At 35.5% G+C, this 26,863-nt stretch overlaps 1 protein-coding gene across 1 annotated transcript; it reads left to right on the top strand.

Moving 5' to 3' along the window:
• Nucleotides 1-92: 92 nt before the first annotated feature.
• On the top strand, nt 93-18,149 carry LOC137391108 (eukaryotic translation initiation factor 4H-like). The gene is made up of 8 exons (XM_068077469.1): nt 93-191; nt 6,499-6,628; nt 6,773-6,821; nt 7,011-7,075; nt 7,972-8,149; nt 11,047-11,184; nt 12,823-13,046; nt 17,738-18,149. The coding sequence occupies exons 1-7, from the start codon at nt 127-129 to the stop codon at nt 13,023-13,025; spliced, it is 828 nt and encodes a 275-aa protein (XP_067933570.1). The 5' UTR covers nt 93-126; the 3' UTR covers nt 13,026-13,046; nt 17,738-18,149.
• Nucleotides 18,150-26,863: the final 8,714 nt, after the last annotated feature.

The following is a 26,863-nucleotide window of genomic DNA, read 5'->3' as shown; positions in this document are numbered from 1 at the left end:
GACACCGGTGTCGATCAACACGATGTTTACTACGTAAATTTATGAAGCGGAGGCTAAGCACTCTTGAAAAGCAATTTATTTGAGTACGTGAGTATTGCTGCGCATGCCCTCTTTTGTACCCACAACATGGCTGATTTCTACCAAAACTACAATTCCGGAGGATATGAAGATCGGCGAGGGTATGACAATCGGTAAATAGCCAAGGGATTAATGATGGCTTTTAGCTGTGTTCATATTGTTTTGGTAGTGTTAGGTTATGTTAGCTAGGACATATTTGTCAATAGCCGATTGGCTTTAACTCCCTCAGAAAAATCACATTGGAATAGATTTAAGCCATGACTTCTTTTAACAGCAGAAAATCACACCATATCACATTGTAATAGATTTAAGCCATGACTTCTTTTAACAGCATGTTGGATTATTGATGTACGGGTATTTGTGCGCAGGAACTAGTTAATTTGACTTATCGTAAGTTTTCGGTCGATTGTGGATGTTGGCAAGTAAACTTGTCGGTTTAATAGGTACGAGCGTAATACATTTCATTTACTACTCTTTTGATAGGATGTAGCCTAATGAGCACGACAATGTGTCATATAAATGAGAACACGTTCAAAAGGTTTATGATGCGAACTCGTCAGAAACATAGTCACACTATAGGCTGCACCATCAAAATTCATGAACTTCATTACCTGTTGCATTGTTTAGAAATTCTAGAATGGATTTATTAAACCTTTTATACCACGTTTGTATTGATTGCTTGCAAACAATTCAATTGTGTATTAGTAAACTCTTGTTTGTACTCTGAATGTGTTCGATAATGATAAATTGCAGCACAAGGTTATACCGTATGTAGAAAAGCATTAATCGACAACTCCATAATATGGTCTTATGCGCTATATCATGGGAAATATTATGTATTCTAAAAGTGGCTTCTCTATAAGTAATTTTAGACTGCAAGTTTTGATACCAAACCGTTGAGAAATTTTAGTCACCTGTACCAACGAATTCTTTCACATATGATCTATAGCTGGAGTAAATATTTGTTTTGACTTGCAAAGTAGCCTTGTTTCCAACACATGACATCCAAAAGGTTCTTAATGTCATGTTTTGGAACATCAGGGGTGGGTGTTGACAGAAATGCATAATCGAGTTCTAGAGAACTTGCAGTGAGCCACATCGCACCATTGATAAATATTGCTGGAGATCTTCATCAATGTTTGATTGTAGACTAAAGGCGTGTTCACACGAGCACCGAACCGACATAGGTTCGGTTCGGAGGCTGGTTCGGTTTGTGGCACATGTCACACGGCATCTGAAGTCGCTTCACCTCCTAGATACCATACGTATAGAGACAGGACACGGTTTCATTAGTAGTTGTTATGTATTTGAGTTAAATATTTTTATTGTAAACAAAAAACTTTGAGGAACAATTATAAATTATAATTACACAGCAGATTTATCAAAAGATCGTTCAGCTGCTCAAAATAAATCACTCGATTTAAAGATTTTGCCAACCCTTCTCATCAACATAATTATATTTATTAACATATGAATGTTTTTCTATGCTGAGTACATAACAAACAAAAACAGTGTTTATCGTAGTACTGTGGTTTTACATAAATAAATCAGTCAACGATACTTCATCAGGATGAATATGACACATTACTTATATTCTACACGAAAGAAAATCACAACCATTCCCTTACATTTATGCAAAACTTAAGTGCAACATCTTACATTTATGCAACACAATCACAAGTCCAGGTGAACCTTGTCGTAAATTGCTTCATGTTGTTTATTTAACGAAATAAAAGTATCGTCCCATTTCTTTTTTAACTTTACTCACACGCACGTAAGGAGAAATGTGACGCGTGCTCGCTAGAATTCTAGAGTTTTAACCAACCGATAAGAGCAAGGGGTCGGCCACAAAATTTCGAGCTGTACCGAAATGGTTCGTTTCGGCTAGAAATGTCTTCGGCCAAACTTTTTACAGCTGAGAGCGATGTCATTTTGCGTCATTTAGTTTGGTTCGGTGCTCGTGTGACCACGCCTTAAGGCTACCCAACCGCTTGCTATGTAGTAGACGTGTTCAGTAAAGGCTAAAAACAATTGTGTCTTGATTCAACCAGGTTTTCCTCACCCCAATAGAGTAACGACTGCGCTGTTTACCTATTACTGAAGATGACATGTAAAGGATAGCTGTGAGTGTATATGTGTGTGTAAGCCTCAATGATTGCACATTACATACCTCCGGTCAATGATGTGTTTTGTCCTGCGTGTTTTCAGAGAAGTACATGCAAGAAATCGGAAGCGCTATTCAGTATAATATATTTTTGCACCAAATAATGCACCGTAAAACCTCTTAATTGAACGCCATGGCTCTATTTTTCAATCCTTCTTTTATAGTGGCAGTAAATTGGAAGTGACATTCAAAGAGAGGCTGGCGTTATATTTTTCAAATAGCTTGTCAGAATTTCGGGAAGATGAATTCAACCCCTTTACAGGCGTAGCGAATGTTGCCTGCATTTTGCACTCTTTCCGGTGGAGCGATATTAAACCTTTTGATGCATTAAATCTGTTAATTTACCTCCAACTTGTCAAAGGTCCTTTAATAAATATGCATTGAGAAACCGAGAAATATCTCTACCAGTTGATGTCTATTGCTTGCAATTGACGTACAATGATATTATAGCCTATGTCCTGCTTTGCAACTGTTTCCAGCTTTCAATTTTTATTTCATTCTAAATTTGAAGACATTTTATTTATATCTATATTTACCAAATTTAATTTATATCTATATTTACTAAGGTTGCATAAAAGCTCATTGCACTCTTCGATATGTTTGTTACAGTTTGCAGCCAAAATTAGCTTTTTATGTGCAATAAAAAAGGAGTTACCAGCGTCGATCAAATGTAAGATCAAATTACCGCAATGATGCTATCAAATAATAAGCTACAAATCCTCAAATTTAAAAGTTATATATATAATAATGTAATCTATCAAATGCTACAAAGATATATTCATGAACAAGTGACATAAATGAACTATACTTATATTACATCTAGAAACAAAAATTAGCTTTATTAAAACGAAAATATTTGCACTGTTTGCTTAGATAGCTGCGTTCTGGTTATTGCTTTCAATTGAACGAACATCTTCTGGTTGTCCAATACCTTCCATAATGTTTTCTGACCTCAACTTTTCTTCTGTACATCTTCTGTACATTCTTCTCTCATAAATAGTCGATATTAGTGTCCAAACAATTTTTTGGACACTAATCTTTGGCATAACAAAACTTAGTTTTGCTATGCCAAAGATTTTTTTGCATAGTAAAAGTTTTTTGCTTGCTAAACGTCACTTTTTTACCATCACAAACGTATACCGTTTTTATATACATGTACTTCGAAGTATTAAGATCGCATTAAACAAGGAACTACTATGGCCTGAGACAGTTATTAATTTTTTCTATGGTGTTGCTTTCAAAGTTTTAACGAAAAACTAAAAAGCTAAAATCTTTGGGGTGTGACCACGAGAGAGTTGATTTTGATTGATGTAAAGATTCACTATTAATATGACTTTGTGGACACTTTTCTACTGATTTCTTGATATGATGGGTTCATGAAGATCAAGGATTGTCAAAGTGACGTTCAAATTGAGGGTGGCGCGTTTTTTTAACCTTTTTTCATAGTGGCGGTCAAATGAAGGTGGTGTTCAATTAGAGGTTTTATGGTAACTTATGTAAATTCAAACATCAGTTGTACGATCTTGTCTGACAGGTTTTATCATATTCACAACTTTGACTCTTTTCTCAGTAGGCCTAATTAGTTTGTCTCTTCGCGTTTACCATGGCTGTAAAATATACATCTCACTTTGTATTAAACTCTCAAATAAGCTGCTGTAGGTATGAAATATTTTGTGTCAATCGTAGCCCACTTCTAAATGTCTAGTTTTGTTTGCCTAAAACAGGCCTATATTCGTTGTCTAAAAATATAAACGTAGCAGGTTTTCTAACATTGTCTGAATATGCTACCGCTTGGAATGAAAGTTCTGTTATACAAGTCATATCACAAGGTGGCTAACTTTATTTGATTTCAGTCCATGCATTGCATTATCATTTCTTATCTCTTAGTCTGTTACTTCCCATCATCTAGCCAAAAAGCCAGTTTCCTTTTAGTATCTATTAATCTATTGTAACATAGATAACAGTTACCAGCTGAAGGTGTGATGTTTGTTGGCTGGTTTTTAGGGTAATCCAGTTTGTCACAAGTCTCTCTCCTCAGGCCACAGTTCTGTAAATATATGATTGTTAGAAAGCAATAATGATTCTACATTTCTGTTGAATTGGCAGCTCTAGCTTGTTCAAAGCACTCTCTTTAATTTCTTAGTTTAGTTTTCAACCACAAAAAATATCAAACTATAAGACACAGCAATTACAAGAAAAATCACAGCACACATAGATTTCTTATTTTCGACCCCACCGCTTTTAGTATTTATGTAAATGACGACTTATGTCCAACCGCCATCTCGTTTAAAGAGAAAACTAAGAAGACAAGATGGGTTTTTAAAGTGCCCAGACCGCCAACACAAAGGAGTTTGTTGCCCTCCGCAGCAATTAACCCAAGTCACATTACATGTAACTGTGACTTTCTGACTAAACGTGGTAAGGTTTAAAAACTGTGCCAGAGACTGATCATTTCTGCAATGTTCCTGGAGAAATCGCTGAAATCACTAAAAATATGGATGTTTTTTAATTGGATTGTGGGTAAGGCTAGATAGCGGGTTGGAGGCTTTTGTAGTAGGCCAGCTGCTTATATACGTGTAGTTTCAAGATATTGTACTGTATTTGAACATTTCTAGTAGAGCAATATTTTTATGTGGTCATCTGTATCAAGAGTACACAACTCACAATTCCTATTTAATTTGTCCATTTTATATATATATACAGGATTATTATGTATAATTACATATTGTATTTAACATATTATATGAAATAAAATTCAACAATCAAGTTACTCAATCAAACCCCCTGTGAGTGTCTCATCACTATTCACAAGCAGCCCCATTTAAAAAAAACTATAAATAAAAACATGTGCCAAAACCTCCAACATCTTATTGTATGTATTTTGTGGTTTATTCCAGTTGCTATCAGATTGAATTTCCTTGATATCAAACAGATAGACCCAGCCTATTTCTTTATACATGATCAAGTTATCAACACACTTGCGAATATATGCATCCGCAATATCTGTTAGCCCCTAGGCAAGCCTTAATATTTCAAGACCTTGAGTAGGAGCAACAAAATTTGGGTTAATTGACACGAATCAATTCAGAGATTTTTCTGTGTCAAATGTTGGTCTCACTAAGTTCAATTTTCATATTTTCCAGAGTTAGTTCACTAACTCGGCCTTAGCTGGAGAACTGACAGTTGAATCATGCCTCGTGAGCTATCAAATTGTACTTCATTATGAGCTCTTTCTTGTGATTTTACTGGAAATTGTATTTTTGCTATGTCATTAATCATTTTAAACTAAAACTTCTTTGTATATCCCATTTCGGATTATGGACAGTCCCATATACATCACAGATGGGAAATATAAAAAACCTCACAGTATACAATAATTCAGCATTTTCAAAACTTGCGTGCAAACATTTATCTCTTATCTTACACCTAATAATTATTGGTTTAATCAAATTGAAAATGTGAAATTTGGATGTGTGTATAGGATTCATCAATTGTTAAATATTGCTAAATCATTAATATAAAACGAAGGATTCATATTGACGCAATGTAAGTATATATCAGACATATTTATGTGTACATATACATACATGTTATGTGGGCCAGGGCCCTTGTAATAGCGCAATAACTAAATATGAAAAATGTGGGGGTGTGTTAATACTTTTGGCCACGACTGTATATATATATTGTAATGATTAGCTTTAATACCATTATTGATCTCATTGCAGTGAAGGTAAATGCTTTTAAGTGTACAGAATATGTGAAAAGCGTAAAAATGGTGACAATTGGATGTAACAGCAGTGGCATGTCTACAAGCATGTAGTTCGCAATTTTCATCAAATATTTGTATAGTTTTTAGGGCATATGTTTGTGATTGTCTTTAAAATTGGACAAATTAGTTTTTATTGGTCTCACCGACTCAAACAGTTATAAGGATAAGCAGCTAGTTCATCAAAATGCATATTTTTCTAATGTACGTATGGCGAGTGACACTGACTAGAAGTTTTCTCAGTAACACTCAACTTTAGCCTTAGTTATTACACATTTTTTAAAAGAGCTTAGTGAGCTCTAATAGTATCTTATTTAAAATCAGCTTATGTGCAATACCAATATTTTATAATTAGATTTCTCCTCTAATATGGACGAATCACCGAGGTGTAAAGTCGTAGAAGCCCTAATCACTCAAGGAAGAGTTGTGCCAACCAGTTTCGCTGTTTTGCTTTTCCTTTGAGACCCGATCTTAAATTTATATTTTGTAGCCGAGGTGGTGGACGAGGAGGTCGACAACAGAAACAATTTCCAACAGAGGCTCCATACAAGGCATATGTTGGCAACTTGCCGGCGGGGCTGGTTCAGGGAGATATCGAGAAGGTTTTTGAAAACCAGTCGGTCAGTATTCTACAAGTACTCTACAAGTATTCTACAAGCGTCTGTGGTTGTAACTAGACAAGTGTCTGTATGATTTGGTGATGTTTTCACTGTTTGGCTCCTGTAGGTTCGATTGCTATAGCTTTGAGGCTCTTCTTGTTTTAGATAATCAGCGTGAGGCTAGTGAGAGACAGAGACACTGATGAATTCAAAGGTGAGCTGTTGTACTCCTTTTGTTTTTTCAGTAGTAATTTTTTCCATGTTGAAATTGCTAGCAACATATTGTATGTAACCAAGCAAAACTTAACTAATCAGTGTTTTCGTCGTCTTCCATCTTTTGATGCATCTTGCATGGAAATGCCTGGCTGTTAGTAATTTTGCTGATACTGCGCTCTGGTTGTAGGCTTTGCCTATGTGGAGTTTGCTGATCCGCAGTCGCTCGTGGAAGCCCTGGAGTATGATGGTGCGGTAAGTAGTCAATCTCTTTCGCTCCAGTCTATTGCCCCTTGTCTCATGGCTTCCGAGTTGCTTTTTGCATTGCATTCACTCAAATCATTTGTTTTAGTCACCCGGTTGTGGTTTAACCATTTTGTCATGTTCTTTTATTGCTATGGACCAACCATGCTTAAAATTGTCTTAATAATTCAGTTTGGCAATCATTCCATATATCAATGTGTAGAATCAATCTTCTTTCATGATTTGGATCCATTTTTGTCAAGCTGTGAATTATTGATGAACCTATGCATAATTCACAGTTTGTGCTGAATTCGTGCGCGTAAAGTATGCGCGCGAATTCAGCACATTTGTTGTTGATGATCATGTAATGCGGTGAAAAATGTCTAAAAATGTACTTAAAACTTTGCAATTAAAAAATTTCTTCCACTTTCTCACGGTCTACTCTTTCTTGGCAACTTTACTTTGTCCCATTTAACATTCATCATCCTTTACCGTATTTTATCCGTTTCATCTGAGCTTCTTTCTTACCTTTTTCTTGAATTTTATTTTTAGCAGTTCATAGTCCCTATATGCTTTCAGCTTTTGTGTATCCATCACTGTACCAAATTCTCTTCATTATTTCATTGTGCCGATGTGTTTAAATTACAAGTGTGATTGTCTTTCCTTGTTTCTTTTCACGTATCTAGAAGCAATCTACTCTGCTCTGTTATCGGCCCAGTCCTTTTAACTTAAATTCTGTGAACTCTGTCAGGTTTCCTGTCGTCTTCCCATAATCTCTTTCATGTGTTTCGCAGTGCTTGTACGTAAGTAAGTAGTACTCAACTAGTACTTTTACAGTAAATGCCTGCCTCTTACATGTAATACCAGCATTCTTGCTCTTGTTGCTCTCATCAGTACTTCCCTTGCAGGTCTTCGAGGATAAACATATCAGAGTTGATATTGCTCAAGACAGGCGCAATGACAGGGGGAGAGGCAGAGGTGGTAACAGAGGTGGCTTCAATAATATGAGAGGAGGAGGTGGCGGTGGCGGTTTCAGAGATGGCGGCCGGGAAGGCTTTGATCAACAAAGGGACTTTGACCGAAGGGGTAAGCTGGACTCTTACCTATTACTGAACATGACATGTAAAGGATAACTGTAAGTGTATAGGTGTGTGTAAGCCCAACGATTGCTCATTACATAGCTCGGGTCAATGATACATTTTGGTCCTGCGTGTTTTCAGAGGAGTACACATAGAAAATCGAAAAGCGCTGGTTGGTATAACATATTTTTGCACAAAATAATGTAACTTCAAACATCTAGGAGTAAGCTGGACTCTTCTTGCTCTCTAATTATGAACTTGTCCTTCGCCTGTCACACTAACCTCTCCTCCGACACCATTTTTGCCAGGATGCTCCGATACATTTACTGTCTTGAGGCAGCGTGTGCGACATGGAAATTGCTAAATGTCATCATACTATTTGAGAGATAAACAGACACTACTGCTATGAAAAGAGTACTCCCCTTACATGTTAACTAATAGTAAATCCAAATGACATACTTTCTTAAAATGTAATCACCATATGGGATGAGTGTAATGCTTGACGAATTTGCTAGTGATCCTAGAAAACCATTTTGTTTTTAGTCACTAGATTAAAAAGAATCTTCGGAGGCAAATTCTCGGTAGGCGAAGTATCTAGTTCAGAGTTGTCTCCGCAACAAAAGATTTTGGAGCAACGGCTCTGTCTGAAACACACTCGCTAGCTGATGTATTTAGCTCTCAGCTTCAACAAACAACTCTGCAAGCTTTATCAAGCTACATGTGCATCAGAGATAGCAAATGCAAAAGCTCACAGTACACAACGATTCAGAATTTTTAACACTCCCACTTACCTTTTGCTTGTTTGTAACACTCACAAAACTGATGTCTAGTTGCCATCTCCCACCACAACCAGTTGAATACGCACAAGCTGTACAGTACACTGGTTTTTGACCACCTTAAGGAACATAGATAATACCGTCTGCTCACCTTAGTGCCCTCAGATTGCACCTGACCAGTTCCTCTGATCGATGTACATATGTAGCACCTGGTCTCAAAATGAAAGCTTTGCAAGCTTTATCAAGCTACATGTACTTTACTATAGCAATTACAAAAAAGCTCACAGTACACAATGATTAAGCATCTTCAACAAAAATGTAGGTGGAGCTAAATTATCTTTGAATTATTGTTTGAATAGTAAGCCTGTTATTGCTCATCATGCCTCATCATGCCTTTGTACTTATAGCTGACTCTTGAAGATTGACAAATCAACACAAATGTCTAAATGCAATAAGTTTGCACTCGTTGTTTACGGAAAATGTGACATTTGTTTAGCTCTCTCGTAGTGCAGGCATTTGGTAAAAACAATTATCCATTGCATTTTTTGTAATCCTGGTAGTGGCTAATGATAGTGCTTCTGGTAAATCACAAAGTACAAAAACTGTAATCTGTAGCTAATGAAGGAAGTGCATCTCAAGAATTTTTGCAAATTAGGTTGCTTTCATCTTTTTAGAAGAGTTTAATATGTAAATTTTGAATGAGCTGTTTTTGTAACATATTATTATTCAAATTATTAAAAATTTATGGATTGTGGCTGTTATGAATTGTTTCACTTGTTTTAATAAATTCAGGTTGCCTGTCTGGTAACTTTTTTTTTTTAATTTCGAGACTGCAGCTGTCATACCTTGTACGATAACTTGATAAGCTGTTTGTTTTACAATCAATATCAATCAATATGCAGCTGTTCCAGATCAATACTCATAAGGTAATGCCCTTGCTATTTTGCCTAGCATTTGTTGGAGTAGAGTTAAACCCAAGTTCTACATCGCTAACAGGTTTAAAGTGACACTTGATAAGTGAAGTGTATAAAGTGATGTTCATGGACTTTTATATTATAAAAATATGGCAAAATGTTGGTTTTTGCCAAATGAATAATAAGATTTAAAATGAATTACCTAATACAGTGGTACCTTGGGATATGATTGTCCCAACATACGATTAATTTGAGATTTGTCAAGAAAATTTCTAACAATTTTGTTGTGACGCGCGACGAAAAATTTGAGATATGAATTGAAAATTTCTCTCAAATTAAAATTTGGCCGTCACTGCTGAATACGTCAAAATAATGAAGATGCTGATATGCTATTCGCCGAAATCGCTTCCACAGCGGCTGAAAGAGATACAATGCTCGCTTGATCTCTCACGATTCAGCATTATCTGCTATAAGTTATAGTAGAAAACGAAACCAGAAACAGATGATAAAGATGAAGTTTCATTTAGTAAAATACATACTAAAACTTGGCATTAAGTATGTGTTTAGTAAGATAAATTCATTCAAGTAAATTCAACGTTTATGTTATTAATCTGTCTCGAAAGTGAGAACTCCCTACGGTATGTACTACACAAAGTACATTGTAATGTTACATTTTATTGCAGATCATGGCCACTAAATACACAAAAGTTACTGTAGGTAGCTACAGTTGCCAAGGTTAACATACTATTTTGTTACTAATTTTTGATACATTGTATTATATTTTATTTAACTGTATTTTGGGGTGGTTTCTTATTGTTGTATCGCATTAATGCATATTAGATTGGAAATTGTGCTTTGAGATACGAATTTGCTGACATACAAACATGGTTATAGAAGGAATTAAATTCGTGTCTCAGGGTACCACTGTACTGTTAATAGAAGTGAACTTGTGTTTCAGTACACTGTCTCATAATTTATTAGTTTTTTAAGTTTTCACTAATGGCTTGTTAGAGATCAGCGCAAATTTTCACTAGTTGCAGTGAGCACTTGGTAGCTGACAACATGTGGAGAAATTAATATTGATAAAGGTTTGAATATGCAGGTGGAACTACAGTAATTTTCATTATATCGCTAGAGCATCTTTGGCAAATGTTGATAATGTTCGATTGCTTAGAATAGTTTTGGTCTTCAGACATCATTTTGAATTTACTCAGGTAGGGGTGGTCCCAGACAGTACAATGGGCAAGCAGGTGGCTATCAGGATGATAGGAATCGCAGGGGAGATGAATTTGGATATGGTAGAAGGCCAAGACGTGACTCCAACCATGAGGAATTTAGAGAACCTTCACCAGGTAACTCTGACTTTTGTCAATATGTTCTTACAATGTAGCATAAGCTGCTAAGACCTCAGGCTCAGTTCTATTGGAATTAAAGCTCAATGATTTTGCAAAATTTGTGTCACAAGCTGAACAGTTGACAAAGTTGATGCACCCACTGCCATTTGGTTCCTTTTCAACACTCGTGACCTATTGACCCATGACCATGGGTGACCTATTGACGCATACTCTATCAGGCAATACAGCTGCTTGTTTAGTTATTTTTTGTGTTATATTTGTCCGGTATGTTGATGATGATCTATATCTCACTAGATGGACAGAGTGTCAACAGAAGATGTAGTCATCAGTGAAACCAATGGTACTACCATGCTGTGCTGGGTGTTTGAAAAATTTTCTTACTGTCTTAAGTCTAATGTTCACTGTGACATAATTTATTGTTGATAATGCCTCTAATCCTTGGAGCATGCCTTATGCGACTCTTAATCTACAAAAAATAGAACCAATTAATTGGTTGCAAACATATGCACTAAGTATTCCTAATAGCCTGTCACTAGTCTGAATTCTTGACAAACTGAGGCATGTTTTCATCGTTGAAGGTTTTTACACGAAACGTTTTGTTTTTTGCCTTTTTAGTGGCTTAGTCTAGTGCCGATGGACACACGAGATTCATAAAAACGTTTTGGTTACGTGAGTAAGTTGAGCATTTTTAAATTTGCTTGGGGATAGGCAAGGTATTCTTTAAACAAATACACGTTCTGTATTCTTAAGTTTTAGCACAAGTTTTGTACACCTCAGGATTAGCTATCCCCTCATTTTGTTACCGTCAGCTCTTGTCTCCATGTCAGCATGCCCCCTTTCTATTACCTTGATACACTATACGCGGATTGTCATCAAACAGATGGGCTGTTCATTCCTCCAACTTGAGCAAGGGCCTCCAATGAAACTTTTCAGTTTTCTCTTAACCCATTGGAGTTGGAATACTATGTTTTACAAATCATCTTCTAAAATATAAAGTCAATGCATAGCGACACGTCAGTCACAGAAGGTCTATAGACTCCTTTTATTTCAGCAGCCCGAGTCTACGCATGCCTTTTTTATCAAGATAACTTGTATTTGATTGCTTTACTTCCTTGAAGTTTAATGTGTTGGTCGTTTACTTACCCTAACAATGTCAGCCTACAAGTGATAATATGCAATGCAGGCTTCAAAATTCCAAGCTTTTTACATTTATTTAACTGAAAATCCTTATTGCTTCGAGAGAAAGAGCGAGTTCCCTGTTAGACCCAAGATACTATAAGCACCTGTTTAACATCGTTATCTAGTTGAAGCGGCACTAAATCTTCATCGTGATCAGATAAACTTAGAGATAGTGTAGTCTTGTACCTTAGGGTAATCTGCAATGATATCTGCAATAATATCTGGATATCAAATGTTCTTCATTTGAGAACTGCTTCTCTGATATAAGACACAGGTCTACATACATGGTGAACTACTTAGTATTTTTGAACAGTTGTTGCCTAAAGAAAAATTCCGTAATTATCCACCATTTTCTTTATTCCTATGAAAGAAATTTATATAACGATTTGTGGTGAAAATCTAATGAGAAGGTTATGTATGTTATGTATTCGCAGCATGTTTTATTTCAATTTGTAGAGTCATTGGCTAGTAGACCAAGGCTAAAACTGCTGCCGAGAACCAAACCAGTCGAAGACGCAAGCGTTGCTGCCGTGAGCGACAAGATGCGCAACTCGTCCATATTCGGTTATGGGAAGCCACGAGAGGCCCAGCCCGATGACTATGTGGAGCCTGAGGGTCGCAGCAAAAGCCGGACTACTAGCGAGAGTGAAGGCCACTAGTCGGCCCAACCTACATTCTATGTGAGTGTCATCCTTATCTTCAAATCACTTATTCAGCTCCTGTCTATAAATTAGTGCAGTCAAAGGCTCAATATGCGCGGAATTCATCCAGGTCGCTATTCATCTTGTGTATTGCTACATCCTGCGTTGGCGCAAATATTGTCATAAAAATACATTGAATTCATTTCATATCATACTTCAAGTAGCTACATATAGCCTTGTAACAAGTGCGTTATCTAGGCCTATGTAAAAGCTTAAATTTAAAACTTGAAATGTATATGACAATCCAATAAGCTAACAATTAGTTAAAATATGTTCGTATTATTACTTCATCGTGGAATCATTTGAATGGAAGTGTGATCTCAGCAATATGCAGGTTCAGCAGTTGGGCAAGCAACAAAAATATATGGGGTAGCTTACTCCAGTTTACAATAGATTGAATTCATATTTTTCCATTATTTCCAGGTATTGTGTTAATTTTTATATGATTTCTTCTCATTTAGTTACAAGATAGTAGTACTAGTTACAAGATAGTAGTATTAGTTACAAGATAGTAGTATTAGTTACAAGATAGTAGTATTAGGTACAAGATAGTAGTATTAGTTGCAAGATAGTAGTATTAGTTACAAGATAGTAGTATTAGTTACAAGATAGTAGTATTAGTTACAAGATAGTAGTATTAGTTACAAGATAGTAGTATTAGTTACAAGATAGTAGTATTAGTTACAATAAAATAGTAAAATTTTAAAAGATTTTATAGCTAGAAACTACCATTTGAGCAAACACTGCGCTCTCCATATGAAGTAATTTCCCTCATGTGATGCGCAAAATCGCTCCAAACATGACAACTTTGTAAATAAAAGCTGAGGTAAAGCTAGTAAGAATTCACAATCAAATGTAACAGTAGTAAACATTATATAAAATAGTTCAAACTTTATCTAGTGTAAGCCAAAATAAGTCGAGCTGCATATTCATTCTTCTTCCGAACTTACGTATTGCTGGGCCTACACTTCTACTCATCTGACTCTCAGCTTTTACATTTCTCTATGTAATTATTAGATGTATTGCTCTATGTAATTATTAGATGTATTGCTCTATGTAATTATTAGATGTATGTATTGCTCTATGTAATTATTAGATGTATTGCTCTATGTAATTATTAGATGTATGTATTGCTCTATGTAATTATTAGATGTATGTATTGCTCTATGTAATTATTAGATGTATTGCTCTATGTAATTATAAGATGTATTGCTCTATGTAATTATTAGATGTATGTATTGCTCTATGTAATTATTAGATGTATTGCTCTATGTAATTATAAGATGTATTGCTCTATGTAATTATTAGATGTATTTATTGCTCTATGTAATTATTAGATGTATTGCTCTATGTAATTATTAGATGTATTTATTGCTCTATGTAATTATTAGATCTATTGCTCTATGTAATTATTAGATGTATTTATTGCTCTATGTAATTATTAGATGTATTGCTCTATGTAATTATTAGATGTATTTATTGCTCTATGTAATTATTAGATGTATTTATTGCCGTCTTCTTATCTCTAGAATGAATCAAAACAAAATATTATCTTTCTTTATAAGAATATTTACTCCAATATTTTATGGTTTCAACATGAGGAATAAATATCAGAAAAGATTTCAATATCCAATTTGAATCAAATTTCAATGTATCAGAATTCAAACATCAGTAAAGATTAACCTCCCATATTAAGGTTTGATTTGAAATTGAAACGGCACATTTAAAAATAACAAATAAAAAATAGGTTATGGTAGCAAAAATACAGTCTTTAAACAATTTCAAAAAATGAAAAATGCAAAAGGTGGTATTTGGTAATAATCAAAAGTGCACATTTAGCGCGTGCATACAGTATATAAGAGCGATACAATGCTAAGGACTGTATAGCTCAGTGGTTAAATGCGCGGTTTGAAACACGCGGTTACAATCTCCGTGAGTTCAAATCCAGCCGGCAGCGAGCTTTCAATTCCAAGATATTAATAGCTATTGCTGCACAAACTGAAGCACACACAAACACACAAACTTTGAGATTCATATATAAATTGGCACTAATGAATAAAATAATAAAAAAGTCTTTGCGCAGAAAACGTATTTTCTTTTAACATATAACAACAGTTACTATTCTAACTTTCTAACTTCATATCATGAGACAAAGTATTTTGTGCTGTTGAAATAAATCAAGAGAAAAAATAAAACAATTGTAAAAGTGTTTAAATATAAATGTGAAATCATTAGCAAGTAATGGCTAAATACAGTCTGTTTTGCTTTGACAATGAAAAATTATTTAGTATACAATTATATGATTCTAATGTGCTTCAGTGTTGGCATCATAAGGCGAAAATGTGGTATAAAGTGGTATAGAAACTCATAGTAATTATCTAAGGCAAACACCCCCTAGTAAAGATCATCAAAATTTTATATACTGTACATAAAAATCAGTAAAATAAAAAATTAGTAACAAAATTGTGTATGTTAACCTTAGTAACCATAGTTACCTACAGTAACTTTAGTGTGTTTAGTGGTTATGATCTACAAGAAAATGTAACATTACAATGTACTATGTACATAGCGCGAGGAGTTCTTACCTTCGAGACAGACGTATAACATAAATGTTGAATTTAACATAAATGAATTTAGCTTACTAAACACATACTTCTTAATGCCAAGTTTTAGTATGCATTTACTAAACTCCGACTTTGTCATAGGCTGAAAGTTTATGGTCTATCTGTTTTCGGTTTCGTTTTTACTATAACATATAATGAATAATGCTTAAGTGAGATATAGAGCAGGCAAGCATCGTATATCTTTAACATATCGGCATTTTCGTTAATTTGTCCTCATCACTACACCGACTGTCAAATTTTAATTTCAAGCAAAGTTTTTCGTGATATCATATGACATAAAAGAGTCGAAAAAAATTTTGTTTTTATATGGTGAGGAGGAAGAGACATCGTGTTCCATATTGTATGGCAGAAAAATCTTATAACAGGGGCATCATAACCCGAGGGAGCACTGTATTAGTTAATTATTTAGCGTGTGCAATCGCAAAAAGAATATACAGTAAATGGTAAGAGCGACTGGTGCAATAAGAATGGCTTAGCCTGTTGGTTAGTTACTTGTTAATAGACTAGCAATTTTAATGTGGCGAGTTTAAATCCCGTACGAAAGTGATTTTTGTTGCTGAAACTTTATCGCTATAACCGGACAGACGAATAACAGACAAACGTTAAGATTAAACTAGATATATATGACTGGTATATAAATTACTGAAGTATGATACTTCCTGTTGCTTTTGTCTCGATATGGAAGTAGCTAGGCTAGTCTTTTTTAGTCATTCACTCGCAATCTGCTTGTGGGTTTATTTACTCCCATGAATCACCGACAATTACTTTGTGGTTAACAGTCCGAAGTGAGAAGTAACTTGTTCGAACCCTGCCATTGACACGAATTACCGACCTGATGCTTTGCTGTTCAGTATGCTAAACATAAATTGCTAACCATAAATTCTGCTCTAAGGGAGATCATTCTTCCAGAAAAACCGGAGGTGTGCTACAGAAAACGACATTACTTCCCTCTTAAAGGTTGACTTGCAACAAAATTCACATTACAGTTATTTGATATCAAAAGATTGACCATGTCTTACTCTGTTGTGTTGTAGGTGCAAAATATGTGGGAATGTGATTACAAGCTCTTAAAAGCTCAAAAACACTTTCATGCAACCTTATTCGTCGAAATATTTTCGCAAATATACTTCACGTATTCAATAAAACCATGTCTATTGTTCTTACGCGTCTGTTTTATAGTTAGTGTAATGCTGTCACTTTTAGCACTGATATCTTATAACTTACCGTAAAAATTCATTTAATTTTTTAACCTTAGCTCGAAGGAGTACATATCATTGTCTGATAATCATGACGAGCCTGTAGGTTACCTGTGATAATCGAAAAGTGCTGCAAAAATTATTTTCGAAGTATTGGGTCACATGATCAGATGACGCATTGACGATTAGTTCAAGCCGAAACAAAACTGTAAAGTAGCGAGCATCTATATTTGATACGGGGTCTTCGGTAAAACCCGAAGTGTTTGTTATAAACTAGTGCTACAATAAGTCCATATTGGGCTTTTTATTGGCCTTTCAATTCATTTGAGAACATCACGTGACAAGACAATAACCAAACTGTCATGGTTACGTCAGAGAAATAAACGGATTCCGATCTATGACGGCTTTTCGTTTTTGAGCTTTTAAGAGCTTGTAATCACATTTCCACATATTTGGCCTCTACAACACAACAGAGTAAGACATGGTGAATCTTTTGATACCAAATAACTGTAATGTGAATTTTGTTGCAAGTCGACCTTTAAAAAGAAATTCATAAACAGTCCAATTCGAGCTATCGAGGAGATCATGATATGAGCACCTGCCTCTTTTGAAATGGAAAGTTTAAGATTTTAAATAAAAATAAACAATCTTATTTTCGCATTGTCATCTGCAGGTCTCTTGATGTGTAGGTTTTGTCTCACCAAATATGTACCTACACTAGCTATCTAGTGATTAAATAAAATAGTTTCTTTTGTCTTTAGTTACACAAATGCAACTCTTAGCTTTTTCACCAGGTTTAAGTAACTCGAACTGTGTTGAAATATTTGTTAATGCCAATTTGCATTTGTAGAAAGTCCCCCCTACCATAGAGAGCTTTCCGGAACCAACCTGGCTGACCCCTGGTGACCTTATGGCCCTGGTGCTGTTTATCCGGCTCAATTCTCTTAAAATATATTTCACTTAACAACCGCTTGTACTATCTGTTTGTTTCTGCATCGATTAGTGCTTGTTGAATGAGTGTTTGGTTAGAGAGGAGGTGAGACAATTCCAGTGTATGTTTGTATTATCTGGAATTTCTAATCTCTATTTTCAACCCATTATACATAAATTCATGATTGTACAGTTTAAAGAGCTCCTCTTTTTCATCTATACATTATGAAAAACTATGTAAATATAATTTTAATATTTAATTCATATAAATTGTTTGTAACAAACAGTTGCTTCTTGTTGCAAGTTTGCTCAATACAGCTAGCTTGCTAATAGACTTTAATTCTTTTGCCCTTATTAACACTTTCAAACTTTTTTTTCTCCACTTCGACATAAATGATCACGAGGCAAGGATTTCTTCAAAGATGAAAGCTTGAGCTTCAAGTGAACTAGCAAACAGTCAAGGATAAGAGATGTTACCGGAAAGCAAACACATTGGATAATAAGTGTGTTTTGACTAATAGACGTGTGCTTAGTGGCTTTAGTCCGTCTCCCAGATGCTCCTAGTTGGGAGTCCTGTGAAGACGTGACTACTCCTTTTTTTTACAGGTACTACACACAGAGTTTTTGATCTTGCTAGTTCTCATCACCTGGCTCATACCTATTCTAAAATTCTTGATTTTGTTTGTTTATTTTTCTGCAGTTTCTCGTTGTGGGTCATTTTCTTACGATTTCTCAACCAACCGGTCAAAAGTATAAGCTGCTGGATCGGGAATACCTGGTTCTTTAGGTAGGTGGCTATCAAGAATGGCTGTCTGTTTAATGTAGAATAAGTGTTGCAATAGCAGTGACTTGTGTAATAAATTTAACATGTATGAGAAAGAGCCGACAGAAATCCGAGGAGTTTGTGTAAGCAGAATTTCAACATGCTCTGTATATAGCTTATGCAGGGTAGCGGTAAGCATTGTGTTACAAGTATTTAAGAAAATACAAGTGCTGGTATTACTTGAGCTAGTGTGTCAAAAGCACAGCTAATATTTAGGTCTGTAACATTTGGTTAGATCAGTGCTTTTTATTCTGGGTTCTATTGAACCCTAGGGGCTCAACCCTACAAATAACAATATACGATTATTTTTATCACTGATCTAGATCGTAGCCGCTTTTTGAGCCTTGCCCAAATATGCTTCAATAAATTTTATGGTTCTACATGAAAGACTGCCTAACAATATGGTATTAACAGATTTTCTCTCACCTTAGCGAAATCTTTACCAAAAAAGTTACAGCACGTGTTTGATGTAGGGTACACATTTTTGGCATCAAAGAAGAGTTGTCTTCTCTTAGCGTATACTGTACTGATATAAGATATCCATTGGTCTTTATAAAGTTTACATCACACAGCTGGATAGACAGTCAGATAACAGAAGCTTGGCAATTTTCATTCTTTGTTCATCCTTTATAGAAAGACAATGAGAATGTCATGATTAACAATCATCTGACCTCACCTTTGGACTAGACTCTGTGCAGTCTACTTTCTTCATAGTATGGAGTCTGACACATCTTTCATGGGCTAACATTAGCTCAAGGCGTGCTCTGGAAGAATACTCAATGATGCTATGGCTTGAATAAACTCGTTTAGTTATTGCTTCACAATAGGTCTGGGTGTCAGCTTTTGAAAGGTGAAAAAAATGTCCAGTGCTGAGTTGGTGGAGGACCTAACAACCAGCTAGCTGATACTCTGCTCGGATCGGAATAAACCTGAACCCAACTATGTTTGTTTTTTAACTAAAATGTATTATCCATCTGTTGATTGTTGCACTGAAATACCACACTGTCCACACTTAATCTTTACTATGGTAAGAGCTGTGTCTGTCTGTTCATAGTCATGCTTATAAGTTGGGAGAAAAAAATGTGTCGCTCAGGATTTGAACTCAGATACTCTCACCAACACACAGGACTGCCAGCATACTAGTCCAAAGTAAAATAACATTGCGTTTAGTTTATAAACTGCTTATATCTGTACCTTTTTAAAAAAAAAAGCTACCTCTAGTCAACTATGAAAAGTTACACTTTTATAGATTGAATTAAGTTTAATGGGTCGCGCATGCTCAGTTGTGTGCTGCCACCATTGAGAGCAGCCTTAGGCTGGCAGTCTAGAATATTTGGCCTGAGTTTCAATTCTCAAAATGGCTACTGATGATAACAGGAGTGGCACCCAACCCTATATTGCTCTCTGCAAATGGGCATGTCTACAGTTGTCCAGGTTTTTTTGCCACTGGACTCGGACTTGTCCAGCCAAGATCACAGAGACATGATGAACTTACACAAACCTTTGTAGGTTTTATTAGAAAGTATTGGTATATGATCTGGTATGATCTAGACCAAGGTACTAGGGATATTGGTCTCACCTGATATGATCTAGATCAACGACCAGGGAACAACAGCTTGCGAGAAGGCCACCAGAGGTTACAGACATGAAACCTGCAAAATCAATAATGGTTAGTTTGACACGTTATCATATCAATAGGCGTGAAAATTACTTATAAGTAAACAAACAATACCATAAATATGTAAAACAAGCGTGTCAGCAATCATATCTCGGCAATACATGACAAGGTTATCTGTGGTAACAGCTATTTGCAGTTTTTATTTACTCTTACGACTATTAATTGTAATAAGGCTTACATTAATTATGCTTATAAAAAACACTTTTAAAACTTGAAAGATTTTTTTCTTCACCCGGCTATAAAATATTTAATCAAAGCTGAGCATTAAAATGCTCAGGAAAAAAATAAGTATGAATGACATCACCAGTTGCTATTGTTGCTATAGTTGGTATCAGCTATTGTGTTCAAGTTGAAACATCACTCGTCTCTATTCTGTCAGTCTCTCAAGTTGATCAAGTGTATTAATCGCGATCAAGTTTTATCAATTTTAACCTTGAAACATCCTAACAATTAGACATCCTCAAACATCAAATACAATCGCAATCGATAGAAAAATACTGATACTTTTTGATAAAATATACTAAAATTTTGTGTAAGTCCATCTTTAAAAAAGCACACACGGCCTCATACATATACTCGGACATCATACTCGATATGTGAAGAATTGCTCAACCAGACCACCATTGCATTGTTACCAATGTACTGCCACTGTTTCACTGTTCAGCATGTGGTCACTGGACTTGATTATATAGGACTAAAAGCAAAAGTACTAATAAAAAACCCCTATATGTAATAATTTTTATACCATGGAATCCTTCTCTGGCCGCATTTATTGCTTAGTTTTGATATATAGCTTATAAATACACAATGCAGAGCTTTTCATTGCACCTCATTTTTATTAACAGATCAGTCCCCATTGCAACAAAGTTCATGCATTTATAATCCTGCAATGGTCGGCTGTTTTTAGAATATGCTCAACTCTGTGCACTGCCTCTGATTAAATATGTTATAGCTGGGTAGAGACAAAAATCTTTTTTAGTTTTAAAAGTGTTTTCTATAAGCATAATTAATATTAGCATTATTACAATTAATAATCGCAAGAGCAAATAAAAATTGCAAATAGCTGTTATCACAGATAACCTTGTCATGTATTGCCGAGATATGATTGCTGTCACACTTGTTTTACATATTTATGGTATTGTTTGTACACTTATAAGTAATTTTCACGCCTATTGATATGATAACGTGTCAAACTAACCTATATCGATTTTGCAGGTTTTGATGTCTGTGACCTCCGGTGGCCTTCATGCAAGCTGTTGTCCGCTGATCTAGATCATATCTATATCTCTGGTCTAGCACTCGAGACCTCTAGGCACGGCTGCTCAGTTGGAGTTGCTCTGCTCGAGTTCATATAAAGATTAACACTTGTCAAACGTTTTACAAGTGATTCGAACCCTTTCAGCGAAGACAGCGTTCATACGAGCAGTTTTAATGCCTGAGTAGCTTCCTCATCATCTACATTAATGAATACCATTTCATCGTTGTGCATGTGAGTGTGCGTGTTTTTGCATGTGTATGTGCGTGCGTGTGCGTGCGTGCGTGTGTGTCTGTGTGTGTTTTAACATGTGCGTGTGTGTGTGTGTGTCTGTGCGTGTTTTTGCATGTGCGCGCGTGTGCATGTGTGTTTGTGTGTGCATGTTTGTGTGTGCATGTTTGTGTGTGCATGTGTGCGCGCGTGTGTGTGTGTGCATGTTTGTGTGTGCATGTGTGCGCGCGTGTGTGCATGTGCGTGCACGTGCGTGCGCGTGCGTGCGTGTGTGTGCATGTGCGTGTTAGTTCTCATTAATGTTACACGCTTATGACTGATTTCATCTAAACTTCATACATATATAATAGTCCACGCTTTCCACCAGGTCACTAAAAACATTTAGTTTTTAAACCCCGAACCCAAGAATTAGACTCTTAAACCCCCAGCTACAGGCTAGCAGATCGAAAATAAAAGAAATTCTAAGCATCACCAGGTTTACTGCTCGTATCTATTATATGTATCAAGTCTGTACTCGGATTGCCCGCACTATACATAAGGGAGGTTCTGAAAAAGCTGCAAAATCGCAATGTATTCCAGATTACTCACCCATGCAAAGTAATTTTCAAAAATAGCACGAATAGCTCTAAAAAGCTTCTTTTAAATTTGTTGTATGGTAATTTTCAGCAGTGATGTCTCCTTTTCATTTCTGCTGCCGAAACTTTTTTTGAGTATTAAGGAGAATTCACACTACTCGTAATTATTGATAAAATGAACATAAATGATAACTGGTAAACTTGGGGTCGAAACTTGGGTTTTATTTTCATCTTATTCGGTGTGAATAAGTTCATTCCAAGAAAAGTCAATCTCACTTGCTGAAGACCTATGATCAGGTCAATCTTTCTACTGGTGCTGCATCACCCGGTGCAACCTCTCTCTTGGTTGAACTACCACCGACTAAACTGGTAATCCTACTTTCTTTGGGCGGTAAGGAGGGGGATAGACACCCTGGTAGGACCAAACAATACCTGTGTTTAAGGCACATGTACCCAAAGTCTTGTGCCTATCTACTACTAAGCTGCTGCCATGCGGGCAGTTCTCATGAACAGAGGCTATGGGAAGTGGAGCATCGAAACTGAGAAATCTCTTGAAGATCAGGTATGATGTCTGCTTAGCAAAGGCTATGTGTGTTTTTAAAAATGATGTTGCACAGACAATTTCTCTATGATATTGGCTGGACATGTCTGATTCCAATGGCAAGGGTATTTTGAGGACTGGAGACATGCCCAGCTGCAGGGAGAACTTTATTTTAAATGTCATTTTATTTGGCCTTTGTTGGGAATTCAATCCCAGCCTGTCGTTAGCGAGTCAGGCATCCTAGATGAGGCCACTAGTGTAAACACCACTAGGAAGCTACAAGGGCGGAAGAACTATCTTGTTGGTCAGTGGCCGGTTTACCGAAGTTGAATCGATCTGATCGCCAAGGCTTTCCTTGCCATCAAGTACAGAAACACTCAATCAAGCCAAAGGACTCTACAGCGCAATAAGTTTTCATACTGCTTGCAAATGCACACGCCGAGTTGGCAAAAGCATTACCCTCTACAATATAATAATCATCTCATTTTTGACATTTTCTTAGCTGCGTAGCTACAAATTCATAAGAAACACAGTGAGGAAGAGCTTGCATCATACTTAAAGCTTTATCAAACACTTCTTATCTTTATCAGCTCATATATAGGCACAAGTATGCACCGATTTGTTTACACAGTGTGTAGGTATTTGCATTGCTGCAGCATTAACTTATATATTACAGTTTCTCTGAGTGGCTGCCTGATAACCATAAGGATTGGTAGCGGGCCAGGTACTATCTGATAAGGTCTCAGACCCTGATTGTAACCAGGTAGCCAAGTGGTTGGTTGCTGGCCACACACTTTTAGCATCCTTGAATATTTTTCATCTTCCCCTTAACGTGTAGTATTTGAGTCAGTACTCATCCTCCCTTTAAATGATTCAGGTCTTCACGTGTGTGGCATAATATATATAGATGAATAGGAGGCTTTTTTATACCCACAGACAAAATTGATAGCGTTAAATATGATACAATATGGGAAAATGCCATAGGGTATATCACTCACTTTTGGATTTACTAGTGGCTAGTTACGCATTATTACTGACTCACTATGGAAACATAGTGACTCACTATGTTTCCATGATGCCGTTAATCTGCAAGATAGAATTGGAAAAAACCTGCTAGTCTAGTGAGTTATGCTACTCGCAAATTTTTACTGAGTGTTTCATGCTTGCAAAAGATAGTAAGTGCACTCGCTTATGATGCGGAAGATTGCTGCACAAACTATTCTATTTTAAATATTTTTCACACTTCAGTTGCTCTTATTTCAAATTGAGCAGTTGCGAGTACGTCTTTATGACCTCGAGTGTAGAAATCCTTTTCCTTTTAAAAAACGCGAGTGTGAATTCGCAACATGCGAATGTCCATTGAAAGGCTTATCGCAAGGTAGCTCAAAATTTGCGCAATTCCCAAACCGCACAATGGAAACTTTTCGATTAATCAGACATATTGCGGCAGCAGTACATTGACCTTCTAGTAACAGGCTATTTTTAATGAGTCCCAGTTTGCTAGCTCATGTACCCTAAATGACTAAAAAACCTAAAAAAAGGGGATTTTAGCCGATTGTTTAGAGGCTGCTAACTCAAAGACAAATAAGCTAAAGTAATGACTCCAAAGTTGTTCTGGACAGTCAAAGATTGCGCTGACATATGACAGCTGAAATGAAACATTGCGTAAGTATGCAATCTACATAATGACATTCTGCCTTATCAATGTCATCTTTGCCCTGTATTTAGACTTGTCATCAGCAACTATTTGTAGACAGAGGAGACGAGATCTATCACTACGTTTTCACGATGCGGTTAATCAGCAAGTTTGCATCCGCAAGTCTTCTGCAAAATGTAAACTGCAAAAACCCTCGAGTCAAGCGAGTTTAAAATTTTTATCAAATGTTTTATGCTTACGGAAGATGGAAACAGCACTTACAAATGATGCATCTGCGAAGAAAATGTAGTATATTTAGGAAACAAAAAATTAGTAACCATTAGCAGAGAGGAAACAAGTCCAATCTTACATATTATCCTAGCTACTAAATCTACCTGCCATTGTTAACAGAATAACGTGAATCACTGAAAGAGTAGCCTGGGTTACTCAAATACATTCTTCATCTGTCCAAAAATTAACAAAACTCTGTATTAACGTTATTTTGTCCAGGATAGCTACAAAGCTAACATATCTCCTTTCTGAGTGACTCCAGCAGTCTGATATGTATTGTAAATTTAACCGAAAAAATATTTAAGGTTAGATGCCCATCTTGCCAACAATGGCGATATTTTAGGAGTTGTTTTCTTACGTGTTGCTCTAAGGCACAGCAGTTCCCGGTTGGACAGTTTTCAAGACCATTGTTGTAACAAACATCATGCTCAAAGGTAGGATCAGTGCTCTCACAGAGTCTATTGCATTTTTATTGCAACTTTAATTTTGGCAGCATATCTTACCTTTGTACAGAAGAAATATAATTGCAATCAGAAACAAGAAAAACAGCTAGATATTATTATAACTGAAACTCCAAGAAAGGTCATACATTTTACTCCTACAATTCGCAGCTTCATTGAAAATATGCTGAAGCTTTGCAAAGTTTTGAATTGGAGCCAAAAATTATTAAGAGATTTTGTGTTTGGCATCAGACTAACTTTTAACAGACCTTGAAAGCGTACACCATATGGAAGATTGGGATAGCATATCTAACAACCTTAGTAATTCTTACTATTCTTTATTCATCTCCCGACATCGGGGGCAAAGAAAACAATAAACAACATTTGCGAGCTACTCTTAGTATGTACAAATATCTATCAAGATAAAACATGTCCTTACAGTTTTATTTAATTTTTTGTAGTTTATTTCTGCTACCTGTGTCTCCTTAATCTTGCTCAAACATAATGGAGTTGTTTAACCTGTTCTAGAAGGAATTTATAATACGATAAACTTCAGATACAAAAGGTGTCAACGGTCCCTGGTGCCTCGACAACTTCTGGCTTAACACCTCTGTCATACAGTTTCAGTTATATTTGATTCAGGTCCAACCAGTTCTATTTTGTTGAATTTTTATCCAAAATATACTTTGATCACGAGAAAATGAATAAAGTAAATAAATACAAATTATTATATATATAATAATTTGTACTTATATATATAATGTATATATATTTAAACAACTTTTAGTGTCAAAAAAGTTCTATTTAAATCTTAAATGTCAGCAAAAAGGCTCTGCTTATAGAACATCTGCATGTTTTTGTCCAATCAGAGATATGCAATTATATACATATAACTGTATATATAGTGGTATATATAATTGTATATATATAACATACATATAATTATATATATTATAATAATATACATATTATAAAAATATATGTATGTAATATTAATATTACATATATGTAATATAATATAAATAATACATACATAAAATAATATATTATAATAGGCCTACAATATATATAAAATAATAATTATAATATATTATATACATTACTATAATATATATTATCATAATATATATAATTATATATATATACAATTATATATATAATTGTATATCTCTGATTAGACAAAAACATACAGACGTTCTATAAACAGAGCCTTCTTGCGGACATTTAGGATTTAAATAGAAATTTTTTGATACTAAAAGTGTTCTAGGATTATGATTGTAAATTATTTACTACAAAGTATTTTTCTATTTAATTAATCTGAAGTGATAAACTGAGAAATAGATTTAAAGTATTCCAGAATGTTAAGCTTCAACCTCTATTACTGACAGCAAAAAGCAAGCCTCTTATTTCGGGACTACACGTACATGTAGGCCTATGTCATACACGAGCCAAGGAAACACAAAGATAAAATACAGAGGTTGTATTGGTTACAGATTTTTAGGTAATATTGATGTCAACTTCAAGCCTAAATTTAAGATCAACCATTAAAAAATTTAGGGCTCATATGTATTTTACT

The sequence above is a fragment of the Watersipora subatra genome, chromosome 3 (genome assembly GCF_963576615.1).
Source record: "Watersipora subatra chromosome 3, tzWatSuba1.1, whole genome shotgun sequence".
Lineage (NCBI taxonomy): Eukaryota > Metazoa > Bryozoa > Gymnolaemata > Cheilostomatida > Watersiporidae > Watersipora > Watersipora subatra.
The sequence above is the reverse complement of the archived record's forward strand: the minus strand, read 5'-3'. Positions and strand labels throughout refer to the sequence as shown.

Excerpts from the sequence above, each read along its gene's own strand:
- LOC137391108 (XM_068077469.1), top strand. The coding sequence starts at position 127 with ATGGCTGATTTCTACCAAAACTACAATTCCGGAGGATATGAAGATCGG. Across the intron at positions 6,822-7,010 it reads AGACACTGATGAATTCAAAG|GCTTTGCCTATGTGGAGTTT; the intron begins GTGAGCTGTTGT and ends CTCTGGTTGTAG. Across the intron at positions 7,076-7,971 it reads CCCTGGAGTATGATGGTGCG|GTCTTCGAGGATAAACATAT; the intron begins GTAAGTAGTCAA and ends CTTCCCTTGCAG.